General features: G+C 41.4%; 1 protein-coding gene across 1 annotated transcript in view; it reads right to left on the bottom strand.

The window, feature by feature from the left end:
• taok1a (TAO kinase 1a) overlaps nt 1–15,109 on the bottom strand; it is a 28,921-nt gene that overhangs the window by 7,208 nt on the left and 6,604 nt on the right. Inside the window, exons 2-19 of the mRNA XM_072691978.1 lie at nt 9,146–9,390; nt 8,964–9,035; nt 7,777–7,878; nt 7,531–7,576; nt 7,215–7,311; nt 6,704–6,817; nt 5,608–5,699; nt 5,363–5,456; nt 5,103–5,184; nt 4,267–4,434; nt 3,097–3,303; nt 2,831–2,962; nt 2,462–2,698; nt 2,143–2,271; nt 1,750–1,953; nt 1,394–1,633; nt 436–648; nt 147–329 (exon numbers count right to left, since the gene is read on the bottom strand). Of these exons, the coding sequence (XP_072548079.1) occupies nt 147–329; nt 436–648; nt 1,394–1,633; nt 1,750–1,953; nt 2,143–2,271; nt 2,462–2,698; nt 2,831–2,962; nt 3,097–3,303; nt 4,267–4,434; nt 5,103–5,184; nt 5,363–5,456; nt 5,608–5,699; nt 6,704–6,817; nt 7,215–7,311; nt 7,531–7,576; nt 7,777–7,878; nt 8,964–9,035; nt 9,146–9,277 (2,544 nt within the window). The 5' untranslated portion in view covers nt 9,278–9,390. The remainder of the gene's footprint in view (nt 1–146; nt 330–435; nt 649–1,393; nt 1,634–1,749; nt 1,954–2,142; nt 2,272–2,461; nt 2,699–2,830; nt 2,963–3,096; nt 3,304–4,266; nt 4,435–5,102; nt 5,185–5,362; nt 5,457–5,607; nt 5,700–6,703; nt 6,818–7,214; nt 7,312–7,530; nt 7,577–7,776; nt 7,879–8,963; nt 9,036–9,145; nt 9,391–15,109) is intronic.

The raw sequence follows: 15,109 nt of genomic DNA, 5'->3' as shown, positions 1-15,109 counted from the left end.
TGTGTGTATTGGTGTGGGGAAAGCACAGGAGAAGAAATCAACTGGCAACTGCCCATGTCTATCAAATGTTAAAAAGAATTCTTATTTTTCCTGTATGTGATGGATGAGAGATGTAGTTGCTTGTGTGAGTGTGGAGTGGGCCAGACCTTCTGTTCTAGCAGGGCTCTGCGCAGGGACACTCTCTGCTCTAGCTCCTTTCTCTCACGATCCTGCTGTGCCTCAGTCTGCATCTTAATCTTACTCTGATACGCATTCAGTAGCTCCAGCTCCTGCTGCAGCTGCATCCTCAACACCTGACACTCAGCCTCCTGTGCCTCATCCAGACGCAGCTAAGGAAGAGATGAAGAGAGTATTTGTATTTATGTATTTATATATATATATTAACTGCAGCACAACACTGACAGCATGGTAGTCCAGTATCAGGGTTAAACTCACAGCCTGTGTAGAGAGCATATCGTTGATAGAGTGGTCATACTGCTCTGCGAGAATGGCCAACTTTCGTGTTTGCTCTTCCTTCAATCTCTTTAGCATGGTCTTGTGGTCTGCCTTGGGTGTGTTATCAAGGAGTTGGTTCCTCAGGATCTTGTATTGTCGTGTCTGAATCTTGCACGTCTCCTGAAACTGCTTCTTGATCTGGAGCTCTTTGGACTGGTGAGAGAAGAGTGAAGGTGGATGGTGTAAATCGTGTAATGGGGCCACAGACACAGGAATTGCATTCACATGCACATGATGTTAACAGCACAGATCAATGGGCACTTTCTGACTATAGGCAGCCTTATACTGTTAAAATACGATAAAAAAAAAAGTAATACAACTTTTGTTCTCTATAGTACCAAAAGTGGTTCTTATACGCCACTGTTTAAAGAACCTTTTGAAGCACCTTTATTTTTAAGAATGTAGCAAGTGCGAATGCTAAAATATTTCAGTAGTGGTCAAACTATCGGATATAGATCTAAAAGTGTCAAACACAAAAAGAACAAGCTAAATCAGTGTTTCTCAACTTTGGTTCTGGTGGCACCCTGTCCTGCACAATTAAAGTGATTTCCTGCTTCAAAACATCCCCTGCATCTGTGAAGAGGTTACTGAGCTGATTAGTTGAATCAGGTGTGTTGGGAGCAGGTAAAGCACTAAAACGTGCAGGGCAGGGTGCCTCCATGACCAGAGAATCACTTGTGTCACTGTAGTTAAGCCAGACAATACTGGCAAGTATATAAATAATCTTACACACGGTCTACTGTTTAGTGCCTCATTTAAATGTCTTGGCTTGGTCCAGTTTCGTAGACTAAATAAACATTTATTGGCTACAGTGAGCATGCCAGCTGAGTAACTGATGAGTAGAAAAACAGGAAATTCAGAATTTGCAATCAGATCCTTCTAAATTCTGCTGGATTACCTTGAGACTCTTAGGCTGCTGGCGGACCTCCATGACGTGCTTACGGCGCAGCTCTCTCTCCCTGCGCTTGTTGTACTCCATCTGGTTGTTGAGCTCAGTCTGGTGCTGTAAACGGATAAGTTCAGCTCTCATCTTCTGGATGGTGTTCAGGTGTCTGAACTCCAGCTCCTGCATGGACTCGTGGTGCCGCAGCAGCATGGCATGCTCCAGGTCCTTCTGGGTCTGTCGCTTATTGAGCTCCTGCAAAACTCACAAACAGGAGAAAGACTCGGTCAGGTTGATTTTACAGAAAAGACTTATATTAGCAAAAGTCCTTCCAGACAAAGACTGCCCAACCCCAGGCTGGCTCCACTCACCTCTCTTGCAAGGTCCTGCTCCACATTGTGGCGAGCTATAAGAATGCGCCGTTTGAACCTGCGGCACTCCAGCTCCAGGTACTGACGCTGCCTGCGTAGAAGGTTAGCCTCCTCCTCTGCCTGGAAGTGCTGGATGTTTTCCTTCTGCTTGGACAGCCACTCTTGCTTCTCTTTCTTTGGTGTGGATTGATTCTCATTTAGCTCCTGCCCATGACGTGAAAGAGGAGTAGTTGTGAAGGAACAGGGTTACACATACTGAAAACTTAAGAACAACAAATGCTTGAAAATACACCATGATCTAAAACTAAATTACATTGTGCTGTATGTACCCCTTTGGGATTACATTAGGTAATTAGTTCAACATTTGAGATTATAATACTGGGGTTTCCTAACCTCTTTAAGCTGCTCCTTGCGTAGTTTATACTCCCTTTTCTGGGATTCTAGGAAACTGCTGAGCTCTTTCTTCTGCTGGCTCTGGATATGCTGCTGAAACTTCTTCTCATCATTGGCAAAGGTCTTGGCCTAATGGAAACAAAAGTGTCCACAAACTTTTAATAATGCAAAATTTATACCAGAAAGAAAAGCAGAGTACATTATGTTGACCCAACAGGAATGAGTCATATGACTGATTACAGTAGACAAACACTGATGTTTGTATTCCAGCTAACAGGGTAATGATTCTTTGGTGTTGAAAAACAGTGCAATAAAGTACATCTTTCTCCATGGCTGCCTGGTGCTTCTTGATGAGCTTGTCCATCTCGGAGCTGAAGCTGCTCCTCTGACTCTCCAGCTCCTTGTCCAGTTTGAGTCTGTGTTCATCCATCTCTGACTTAAGCTTGTTCTCCAGCGCCAACAGCTGCTTTTGGTGCTGCCGCCTCATGCGCTTGTATCCAGACATCTGCTCCCGCAGCTCAGAATCCTGCTCATGCTCCTGGATCTGACGAGTCACCTGAAACACACCCACACGCAAAGAAAAGTACCTTAGGCCTCATGGTTTTTCTGGGTTAAGGATAAGGGATTCAATTTTAACTTCCTACAGACGTCAGAGCAATGGTGAAATGCACAATGAACAACTGTTCACCAGTGAGGCTGTCCGGAGGGTGGCAAAGTGCTCTCTGTTGCGGTACTGACGACGAGGGGTCTGTGCAGGTGGGGACTGTGCCTCAGGTGGCACACTTTGAGCCTCAGAGTCTTCTTGATAACTCTCCTCCTCCTGCAGCGAGAAAAACACTTAATAACACTCTGTCTAATCAGGACAATCTTCCTCAGATATGACTAGATGAGATTGCGTTTAGCTACCCAACTGGGTTTTGTAATAACTTGAAGCATCTGGGTCAGTGCACCCACCGGTTTGAGGTGAATGACGGAGCTGTTGGACATAACTGTGTGGTCTCCCTCCATTAGGTCCAGTTCACTCTTGTTGTCCTCAGTGGCGTCGGGCAGGCTGTTGACGGAGCTGCTTTGGGAGCTGGCACTGATGGACATGCTAGGGATGGACTGGCTGCTGCCCACACTGTTCACTGTGCCTGTCCGCCCAGCACTGTGCTCTGGCTCCTACAGAAACACACAAACACATTCACAGCAATTACTTAGGGGGTCTGAGAGAAGCTGGGCAAGCAGTTCATTAACAAGTAACAACAAGTAACTTAGTACTACAACTGGGACTGCTGTCTGCTGAAAAGTAATTAGGTCCTAGATTTGAAAATCTACTAAATATTTGCTACAACAGAAGCAAGATATTCCTCACAGAAAACTAAATTTGTCTAAATCTAAATGTTGTCAGTCTCTACATTAGCTACTATGTTACAGTAGTGTATGCTGGCTTTCATTGAGACTGCTCTACTCTTAACTGCAAACATTCAGTTTCAGACCACATGACTTGGATCACTTATAGCAGAAGCAGGATGGTATGTAGATGTAGATAGTTACCTTAACTTACTAGCTTATTAAAAATAAACATCAGTAAAATACAGCCCTTTGTGTTGAAGGCTTTGTTGTGGATGAAAGACATTTCTGTGAAATGTTTTCATAAACCATATAATAACTTCCTACATTTCCATTCTGTTATATATATGCTATTATCTCTCTCTCCCATATATAAATATAAATAAAATGAAAAAATGAAGCCTGGAGATCATCAATTTGTCAGAAAGTACATTGGAAATAGCAAGAAACACCAAAGTCAATTTAGTTAACATGATTATTGGCTAGAATTAGTCAGAGATGGCCTAACAAAAAAGCTGTCAGCTTTAGTTGTCTAGCAGCAAATAAGCAAGCAAATCAGAGGCTATCCTCAGTGACCTGAATTTATTATTTGAAACCAATCAGAAATGGCACTGTTGTGATATGTGTTTTATATCTAAATTGAGGGACTGTTTCATGAAACTGGTTTCACAAAGTTGACACAGTTACAACTGCTGGATATTAAACACTTATGTGTTTTTTTTATGTAGGTTTCAAGCTAATAAAGTTGTGTGAAACCAGTGGGTCAGTAAAACAGCAAATGACACAGCTAACCTCTTCCTCATCCGGTGCCTCTGCTGCAGGCCCATTGTGTGCCTCTGGGAAGAGAATCTTCTTCATTTTGCGGTACTGTAGGTTGTCCAGCTCTCTCACAGCGTCTTTGGTGCGCTGGATCAGTTCATTCAGCACTGACTCAGCCCGTTCACGCATCACAAAGGCATGCTGCAGAAAAGATTTTCCAAAAGAAATGCAAGGGATAAAATGAACCTGCTTGTTTAGTGTGCTGATAAACATTATAACGACAGTGCAAAGTGCATAATAGGAAGAATGTGTATAACAGGGATGAGCATTTTAGTCAAATTTTAGTAAAAAATTCTAATACACCAGTGCCTTTCCCCCAACCAAAAACAAACAAACATAACACAACTACAAGACTTTAAGATAAACATAATGTTAAGTGTTACTTTTCACAGTTCTATATGTTCTTGTACCTTCATTCAGCATGAAAACATAAAAAAAGGTTAGTTGGCATGAAATTATGCTCAAAGTTGTATTTCATGAACTCTCCAAGTGTAGAGAATAACGTCAACTAGAACATGGGCTAAATATCCTAAAGGTAGATACAGTAGCCTTGTTCATGCTTTAGATGAAAACTTTAGAGAACTCTGATTCGGGAAAAACATCAGACAAATGGTTATATGCTGGCCTTTGATGGCGTACAGAGTTTGTACATCTAATAGTTCTTCAAAAACATAAATATAAGAAATAGCCTTAATTATAACATGATGACAGTTTGAATATTTAAATATTTTTGTAGTTGTAACATGAGCTCCAGTGGTTTAAAAAAAAAAAAAAAAAAAACTTAGAATGAAAAATTTCAGTTTGCTTACCTGCAACAGCTCCTCAGAGGTGGGTCTGTCCTGGGGTAGCTTTTGAAGGCAAGAGTCCACAAAGTTTCTGAAGTAATCCGTCCTGAAGGCAGAAGAGATGTTGATTTTTTTTTTTTTTTTTTTTTTTTATTTATTTATTTTTTTACACAACTGCCATGTGAACTCACCACAGGGCTGAAGACCTAACTAAATAATGCATGGCCAAGGCATACAGGCTCTTGGTTTGAGGCAGAGGGAAAATCAATGTGCACTGAACTCACCATTCACTTGACTGCAGTGTTGGGCTCTCGTTCTGCGCTATATGGTATAAGGCACTCATTGCATTCATGTTAAAAAGTGGAGGTTTTCTCTCCGCTGCAGAAAAAATAGATACATAAAAATAAATGGTAAAACAAAAGTAAATGGCAAAGTAAATAAGTGATTCATGTGATTTGACAAGAAAACTTGAATCCTTCACATAAAGGTTTTAAAGAAATAAAAGGCATCAGCGCAGATGCAAACTCACCTAACTCAATACAAGTTATACCCAAGGACCAAATGTCTACTTTGCCATCGTACTGACCCTCATCCATAGCCAAGATCACTTCAGGGGCCATCCTGAAACAAGGAAAGAGGATATAAAGAAAACATATACTTAGTTCACTGTGGGTAAGAAAGGAGGGCATTGCTGACATTAACAAAGCATTGTTTTTCCTCAAAAATACAAAAAAGGTCATTTAGTGCACTGCGTCAAGGCAGAAAAAAAAATATCCCAACTTTCAAAACTTCAACATGGCCATGTGAAATCTCTCTCATCATTGCAGACTAAACTGCTAGGTTTTCATGTCAAGCAAGATTTGAGTAAATGTCTTTTTAAATGAATTTATGAGCTGACAGCACGAGAACTAACTGGTGCGGAGGCAGAGCAGTGATGACTCATGGGGTGGCTGAGGACGCAACTTAGTGAGTGATGTATCGAAAAAGTTTGTTAACATAACACTGAACAGAGAAACATCTTATTGCTTCTGGATCTTACAGGGCCTTCAAAAGTAAGGAAAGGTGAAGTGGGTTTTTCTACAGTGAGTTAAACATTTGTTTATTTTTAAATTAATTATCTCAGGATAATTATACCTTGTGGTAAATTTCTCAAGATTTTTTTTTAAAGGTCTCTGAGAATCTCAGGTCATTAGTTTTACACGTCATTCTACAAATGTGTGTCAGATATGGTTTATATATATATATAAAAAAGCAGACAATTAGTGGATTTCAACACCGAATTTAATGAAGGTCTGCGTTGACCTCAAGCAGTTGAATGAGGAACTGCAGTGACCTCACGCAACACTGCAACAACTAAAAAAATATGAATCATATGATCTGACCAGCTCTTAGGATTGGCTAAATTATCAGCTGATACAGATGCATAGCTGATTGATCTTTTCATGTCTATCTATGGAGTATCAAATTCCAGCAAGTTATGTGGAGGACAGCAGTGGTCCCTGTTAGGCTAGATATTCATCCGTCCTAGAGAAGGTCCCAGACTACAGTGCAAAGAAAAAGGCAACACTAAGCTGGGGTACTGGCAAGAGCAATGTAGGATGAGGCGCTAGGCTAATAGTACTTACCAGTACGGAGTCCCCACGAAAGAGTTGGCAGGAGAAGCAATGGAAGCAGAGCCAAAGTCAGCCAGTTTCACCTGACCAGGCTCTGTTAATAGGATATTTCCAGCTTTGATGTCCCTGTAAGGTTGACAGGTGGAGAAGACAAAATACATTCAGTGTATACAGTGCTACATATAATCCAACAGGGCAGAAACACTTTTTTTGCTGTTGCTGTCTTTATTGCATTCAGAAAAAAAAGTGTTTTAATTGTGTATTCTGGGCCAGGTCTTAGGTACACGGCCTCTAGTGGTAGACCGGTCCCACCTCAGCTCATGACTTACCCAAAAAACCAGCATGAAATATGCATATCATACAACAACTACTATAAACAGCAGTTACAAGAGACTGGATGTCCTGACAAACACTGAGATTTCGCATCTAAAACACAATAGGCTCCACTGACAGGATGTACAGAATGTTCCCAATCCCTTTCCACCATGCAGAAGTGGTACACACTTAAAGCACTCAGCCTCACCTGTGAATCATGTTGTGGGAGTGAAGATATGCTAGTCCCTGTAAAGCACCGTGGGTAATGGCTGCTATCTCCAGTTCTTGTAAGGGCTTTTTGTGTACTGCAAAAAAAGAATATATACATATATGTAGTAAAGTATAGTATATACTAAATTGAATTTCTTGAGGTGAAAGCAGTCTTCTAAATCGACCATAGAAACTCAGCATATAAGCCTAATAAATTCAGCTCATCGTTGTTGATAACTATAAGCTTTGTATGCAGTTCACATATCTTTGCAGTGATCAGCACATTGAGTGGGCACAAAAACATCAAAGCTTACCCTCGAGGACATCTGAAGCAGAGCCCAGACAATACTCCATTACCAACTGGAACAGAGGAGACAAGCAAAAGCCTTAAATGTCTAGAACTAACAGACCAACTTGATTGGGCTTGGAATAATGATTTTAAGTAAGCTATAATGGCTTGGATGTGTAATAAGTACAGCATTAAGACATTAATTAATAATCTTGCACTCAATTTAAAATACAAGACATTACAAACAATGCAGCAATGAGCGCACACTGACCCAAGCTGTGTGCTCTCTTAGGTAGCATCCTTTATATTCAATGCTGTTCGGGTGCTTGATCCTTTGTAGAAACTTCACCTCCTTGATTATGTCTTGCCATTTCTGTGAGGAGGGGGTAAAACATATATGCATTATAATTGCATAAGCATTATGCATTATGCATAAGCATTAACTGTAGAACACTCACTAAACAGTTTCTAGTTTAAGTACATTTTCTTCAAAAGCTAAACTTTCACATTTTTAACCATAAATCTATAGAAGGGAGTGCTAATAAAGGCTTTGTGAATGCTTTATTGCTACGTTAAGCGGCAACCAAAGTAACTCTAATCCGATTTTCTCATCAAATCAGATGTTTTAAGTCCTTTTAATGTTACATATATCCGATATTCCTGTAAACAGTTCACACTCTAAACTGAGGTGCATGCGTAAAAGAGCAATGATTCACGTGAAGTTTCGCTTTCATCTTCAACAGTATCACAGGAGCTATTGAGTAGATCCAGTGGCTGACAGCTGGGCTAATTGCTGAGAATGCGATTCAAGCTCATTGTATAAAGGGCACGTTATTCGGCCACTGAAACTTTTTTGGTTTGCGTCCTTGGTTTAATTTTAATTTTTTTTTTCCCCCCCATGATGCGGCAGCCACATCCTTCTGTTGCTGCATTTGGCAATTTCTCTAGAAATTCCTATAAACAAACACTATGCGGTTGTAATACGTGCCTTCTAATTGTGTTAACCGTGCGAATGTTGAGGATTGACGTAAAAGTCACATGAATTCAGATCTGGCTGCTCAGACTGAGTCAAACTGTCGTATGTATCGGATTTTGGTACCGAAGTTTCCCAAATTGGAACTGAAAGTGTCAGACTCTGTATGTTTTTGTCACTCACACGGCCACACAGATAAAACATCTGAGGCACTTTTACCTGCTGTGTGAATGTGGCCTTAGTTGCATGGTTTAAACCCATCTTACGCTGAATGTCAAGTCTTATGATCAAAAGTGGTTAAAAAGCCCTTTTGGGGAAAGTCAAAGATCAAATGGTCTTTGTTGCTCTATGTCTGTGGTTCCTGTTCTACACTGGCATTACAACGAATCTGACAGCAGTATGAGTCAGGGTGCATTGTCAGGTCTCTATCTGAAAAAACAAGCCACGGGAGTCATGGGACACTTGCTGATATTTAAAACACCCACCTCGTTGGTTTGTTTCCCACTATAGGACATTTTCTTGATGGCCACCACTTCTGAGGTACGCACATCTCGTGCCTGTGAACAAAACACAATGGGAACATTTCTAAATAAGACACCAAACTTCAGGTCACACACAATCATAAAATAAGTCAAAATTAATGAGCTGTAGTTGTAGTGGTGCTTACAAAGTAGACTGCGCCGAAGCTGCCATGGCCGATCTCTCTCAAGTCAATGAAAAGTTTTTCAGGGTCCTCCTTGAAGAAGAGCTCAGCAATCTCGGGGTCCTTCAGACTCCCCGCACGGACCACGTTGGGCATGCTGGGTAACAGCTGGGCTTGGGCCGCAGCCACCAGGGACTATCTGGGTCTGCGACGCAACAGCCCCCGGCAATGGCTCATCTGCAGGACAACGGCCTCATACGGATAAACACCTAAAGACGTGCAAATAGAATGAGAACACAGATGAGCTATGTGAGGAATGAAAGGGTTTTACAACTCTGAAGAAGACTCATCACAGTCAAGTCTGAGACCACTCTCTCTTCATTACTCGTTCACTCGTTTCCACAGAACCAGTATTTCCCAACTGCCTCAGTAAAGCAGGTAAACTCATGCTTCCTGAGTCTTGGGGCATGAGGAAGTCTAACACAGCTTAAATCTGACACCACTACCTTGTTCTCTTCTCTGATTACCTTACCCACAGACATGACATTTAGCATTTACTAAAACTAACATGTAAAAATCTCAAAATTATGGTTTAATACTGATAGAGAGATCAACATTTCATTAACCAGGTTTAAGGGTCTAGTGGCTAGATTTAAAATAAAATTTGGTGCTAGTTATTGCGAGGATCATGCAGGACCCGCAGACACACCCACATTATGCAGATCTCTACTTGCAGCCTTTGGTCATACAACGTCATACATCCGTCCTACATTTTTTTTTTTTTTTTACAAATATGCCAGTATGAACGCAAAGCAGTTCAGAACCAGAACCAAAATGTATGTATCATTTTCTTGCTTTGTCCGGACCAAGAGAACCGAACTACAAGTATGAACACGCCCTTAAATTACTACTGATAACAGTGTCCACCACTGAGTGAGCAAAGTTCCGGTACTTCACTGGATAAACAGTGAATTCTTAAAATAACATTTCTTGTTTGCATTTGCCTTCAGTACAATGTCACCAGCAATGGACAGAGAAGGCTTTTCTCTTTGCGAATAATGCCTGCCATAGTGTCTTTTCAAACCACACAGCAGTGTGAAGTGCCTCAGCAGTATGACTGGCACACTAAGCAACCGATTCCACCACATGACAGATGCAGCCATGCCTTCCTGGCTAGCACAGCATAGAGGGACTGGGAAAACAGGCTGCTGCCATCTCTTTTTCCCCCCAATGAGAATGTGACCAACTGCAGCTACAAATGGAGACACAGATTGGACTCTGAATTAGTGCAAGTTCCTGACAGTATGTCCACCCTACTCTGTATACTTTGTGAGACATCTGAGACAGGTGCCTGTGCAACTTAACGGTCGTTACTGTTTATCAGAGACGACGTACATGTTAAGCTAAAGGAACCAAACAACTAGGGGTGTAATATGTGTTTTTAAAATGATGCGACTGTAAAAGTAGACCCAAGATTACGTGAGATTTCATTTGTTAAAATGTCCTGACCTCCTTTATTTAATAATAATAAAAAAAAACTAGTAAGTACCATAGCCTTGTGCAAAGTCTATAGATAACCTACAAGATCTAAAAGTTTAAAACAAAACAAAAACCTGATCCGGGATTTTTCGGGAACATCCACCCAGTAAGCGGCAGTTCTGTGGACATAATGCCTTGTTTGGAGGTTAACAGAAAATGGCTAGACTAATTCGAGCTGACAGAAAGGCTGCAGCTGACTCAGATAACCATGCTGTACAACTGAGGTGATCAGAAAATAAGGCAGGTGACGGCATGTTTTTTTTTTCTTATGGCTAAATGCAGATTATGGTTAAGGCTAAAAACACCAAAAGGATGGTTAATTCATATATTTCATATAACTTGTCACATGTGATAGACATCATACAGTTCATTTTTCAATACTGCGTTGAAATTGTTGGACCTTAATGTATCACAAAGCAATAACGTACATTAACCCAAACCCTCCCCAATCTTGGATCCCTGAAATTCCTCAATAAAAACCTGTTCATGACTGTACCGAACAAGTAAAGACACAGCCACAGCCTATGCTTTCAGCTCATAAAGGCATAGTTGGCCATTGTTGCTGAGTGAGCTGACTATTTGTGCAGAACAGCATGTTCTCCTGCTGAGTCTCTGAGTGAGAGAGAGAGAGAGAGAGAGAGAGAGAGAGAGAGAGAGAGAGAGAGAGAGAGAGAGAGAGAGAGAGAGAGAGAGAGGGAGGGAGGGAGGAAGTGCGGAGGAGACACCCAGAAGCTGCAGCCACAACACTAACTGCGCTGTCACTCCCACAGGCCCTGAGCCACAGCCAGCCATGCATCAGTGCTCTCTCTGCTGCCTTCTGCTGCCTACAGCCCTCAGCCAGTCCTCCCATGCTGCGGAGCACACTGTGACTATGCACGGACATGGATGAATCACTGCTAATCACAATCACAACATCTCAGAATAACTCAAATTATCATTCCATCAACAAAATCGTGCAGCACCAAAGGGCCTTTCCAACTGTCACAATTTGCAAAGCATTGATCTGTTTGAAGATCCTTTGGTTTTAGCAGACACTTTTAACCATAGCGGTTAAAGCAGTTGTTGACTTACACTACTTGGACAAAAGTATCAGGACAACTGCTCACTGAATTAATAATTTTTTTTAATACCCTTGATTTCAGTAGAAACATGTGTACCTGCTCCAAAGTGTCCTAATTTATTGCCTAATCCATTGGCAATACTTCTCCACAGAGACTAGACAAGCGCTGTGTGCGCATTTGTCTCAGCAATGAGTGTAACTTAAAGTAGCTGAAACTAAAGAAACTGAAAGTAGCATCCATTAGAGCGGGTGTCCACAAACATTTGGACATAGTGTTGTTTGTTAATAGGCTCCAGCATGGGCCTATGAAGCACAGCGTCACAATCAAGGCTCCAATATGATTAATCAGGTCTTTAAAACACTGAAAACCAAAAGACACACAGAAGACAAGCGTACTCTTCTCGGTCTTGCCACCCGGGAGGTGGAATTTACATCCCCTGGCTGTCTGAACAACAGAGTCTCCTGCGGTCTTTAAACAAAGACTGAAGACTCTTTGAAGTCTCTTTGAAAGGCATTTAAATGAACACTAATCTTGCACTTGTTAAAAGTCATCATTGCACTGAAATGTCTCATTTCTGCATTGTGTATCCAGCTATCTAATTATTAGCCCTGACTCCAGTAGCATCTCAGTGGATAGCAAAGCACTTCTGTATGGCTCTCTGGATATGAGCAGGCCAGCCGCTGCAGAATGATCGCCTTTACTGCTTCAGAATTTTATATTAAATGTCATCATGAAATTGAAATGACAAAAGCCCTCTGCAGAGTTTTAATTTCAAATGACGGATACTGGAAGTTGAGACGTGATGATGTCTAATTCAGTCTTCCTATCTCTTATGCACCCGGCAAGAGGGAGGGAGACATAAAGACAGGAAGAGGTGAAAAGAGAGAAAGACATTCGATTTCAGATTTTAGGTAACACAGTTGAAAAGAACATGTAATGTATATAACTCAAAGCCCATCGCACACCAGGTGTAAATGTAAAACCATCATTCAGAACAGAGGCAAGCTTCATGACTCTTTCCAATCTTAGCATTCTGACGGTTCTGCGTTTAAATCAAAGCCATATGAAGATCACAGAAAGCCACAGTAGATTAACGGTGGCTTGAAAGTTATTATTATTATTATTAAATTGACTTGAGAAAGGCAGTCAGTCCTTTAGTAAACTAACAAATGGTAAGACCAGGTTACCCTGTTACTGTCCTAGCCCGATACAGCTCGTAGTTTCAGCTCAAAAACTGCTAGTTCACAGTGGGTAAAAGATGCCATAGGTATAAACAGATCTAAATAAAGAGTTTACAAAGCTTGTTTTGCAGTCTAGTTTCACTGCATTTCCTCTCATGTGATTTCCTAATTGTAGTATCTTTTCATATTCATACTCCTGAAGGTAGAGCTGGGCAATATTTTTCTAATATTTTATCGTTTTGATACATTTTGTTATCGTGATAACAATATGCTTTTCTAAGCATATCAAGGATACTGTTAGTGCTTTAATAAACACTGATCATCTTCCATTACTAACCGTGTATTTAAACTGTGATTACATGTATTGTGATAAATACCACGTGTTGCAAAAAATAGTCTTTAAATATTGTGATAAAGTATTTTTAGCATATTGCCCTGCCCAACCTAAAGGCATTAAAACCATGCGAAAAGCTTTTGGGTGAGGTCATGTGTGAGAAGACCGAGGTAGCATGGTCTGTATAAACTCTAGAGGAGAGTAGCACATATTGGCCAATGTTGGCTTCTTATATGAATTTATGTTCCACCTTCAATTATGCTATAGTATCGGACGTGTACTAGTACCAGAATGTAGTTGCTGCAGTATTTGAGGTTAGGTCCACTGAACGTGTGAGCACAGGGCTGTTTTACGATATCTACGTCCTGTGTTTACTTTTCATTGGCTACTGACAGGACACATTCAGATTGACTCACTGACCAGTATACAGTCCTAGATTATGCAGGATAGATATTGTTTGGGTTGAGGTGAGAGGGTGGGGGGATATATCAAACATGTCTGATACACTCCAACGTGATATCCGAGTATACGCACTTCACACACTACTCGACTCTCGACTGTCAAATAAATTCCGCAGACATGACCCGACCAGCACAAACTCAGACTCAGTCAGACTCTGGCTTTAGGCGTTGATGTAGGTGTTTGTTAATAATCTACACCTGAATTGCTGAAGTTTTCCTAAGAATTCATGTGGTAAATGTTCCAGAACAGTCAGACTATCTCAGACCTTGCCAAAGATAGACAGACTTTCTCATATCATCTACAAAGGACAGTGATGTATTGCATCATTACTTACTACATAGGTAGGTACGCCATTGGGTTTAAAGGCCAGATGTTTACACAGCGCTTTACAGAGCTTTTGAACGCAGCTGAGGGGATACAGATGTCTAACACATGGGATTTTAGTTCAGGCATTGAGAGAACCAGGGCGAGTCTACTTTAATCATGTGCTGCTATCAGGCCAGCCAATATTTTGTGTTATGAAGATTTCAGACTAAAAACAGATTTGTCTGTACTTGCCTCAACGGTCACTGAAATGATGGAGATGTTTTCCAAGCTTTAAAACGCTTACTTCCTGAGTTTCATCAGCTCGATTTGTTAAAAAACGAAAACAGATCTTATTACACTGCTCATTTGAATACAAGGAAGCAAGCCTTGTCCATCAGGGAGGGCGAGCAACAGCACATTATAATTGCACTGGATATGAAAAACAACTGTTTCGAGTCAAACGTCCTGAGACATTAACATCCCCCTCTCCCCCCACAGCAAGTGTCTTAATCAGTGGACAGGTAGGATGGGCAGTGCAGTCAGGCAGAACCCAGCAGAGAGATCGCTTAGCCAAAGCGCTCTTCTAAAACCCAGCTAGAACTCGCACCTCGGTTTCCATGGCAACATCATCCACAGGCTGATGGCCAAAGGGCCGGTAAAGTCTCCTCTCAGAACCAGGCAGTGTGCGTTTGCCATGCGTATGCTGCTGACTGGCAGGCAAAGCCAAATAACCTATAGCTGCACGTCATAGCTTTGGGGAAAAGCATTCCTGTCATAGCACCGGCTTTTGATCAGGTGTCTACTACGACGTCAGGAAATCGCTAGATAGCGGAGTCTGAACCGAATGCAAATCCGGAGAGCTGGCGGCAACCATGCACTCTGGAGGTGTTGAGGAGTGAGGCAATGCAACATTTCATATCCATTAATGCAACACTGGCCTCAGAAATATGAGACAACAGAAGGCGGGAGTATGTTTTTTTTCCACTCAGTGCTGTGCTTGTTGCAGCTAATTCAGAAAGGCTCCTTCGTGGACAAGCACTGCAACAAATAAAAGACCTAAGCTGTTTGCTCTGAGCTGCAAGATCATTTAGATGAACCACATATT

Source organism: Salminus brasiliensis, chromosome 11 (genome assembly GCF_030463535.1).
Source record: "Salminus brasiliensis chromosome 11, fSalBra1.hap2, whole genome shotgun sequence".
NCBI lineage: Eukaryota > Metazoa > Chordata > Actinopteri > Characiformes > Bryconidae > Salminus > Salminus brasiliensis.
The sequence above is the reverse complement of the archived record's forward strand: the minus strand, read 5'-3'. Positions and strand labels throughout refer to the sequence as shown.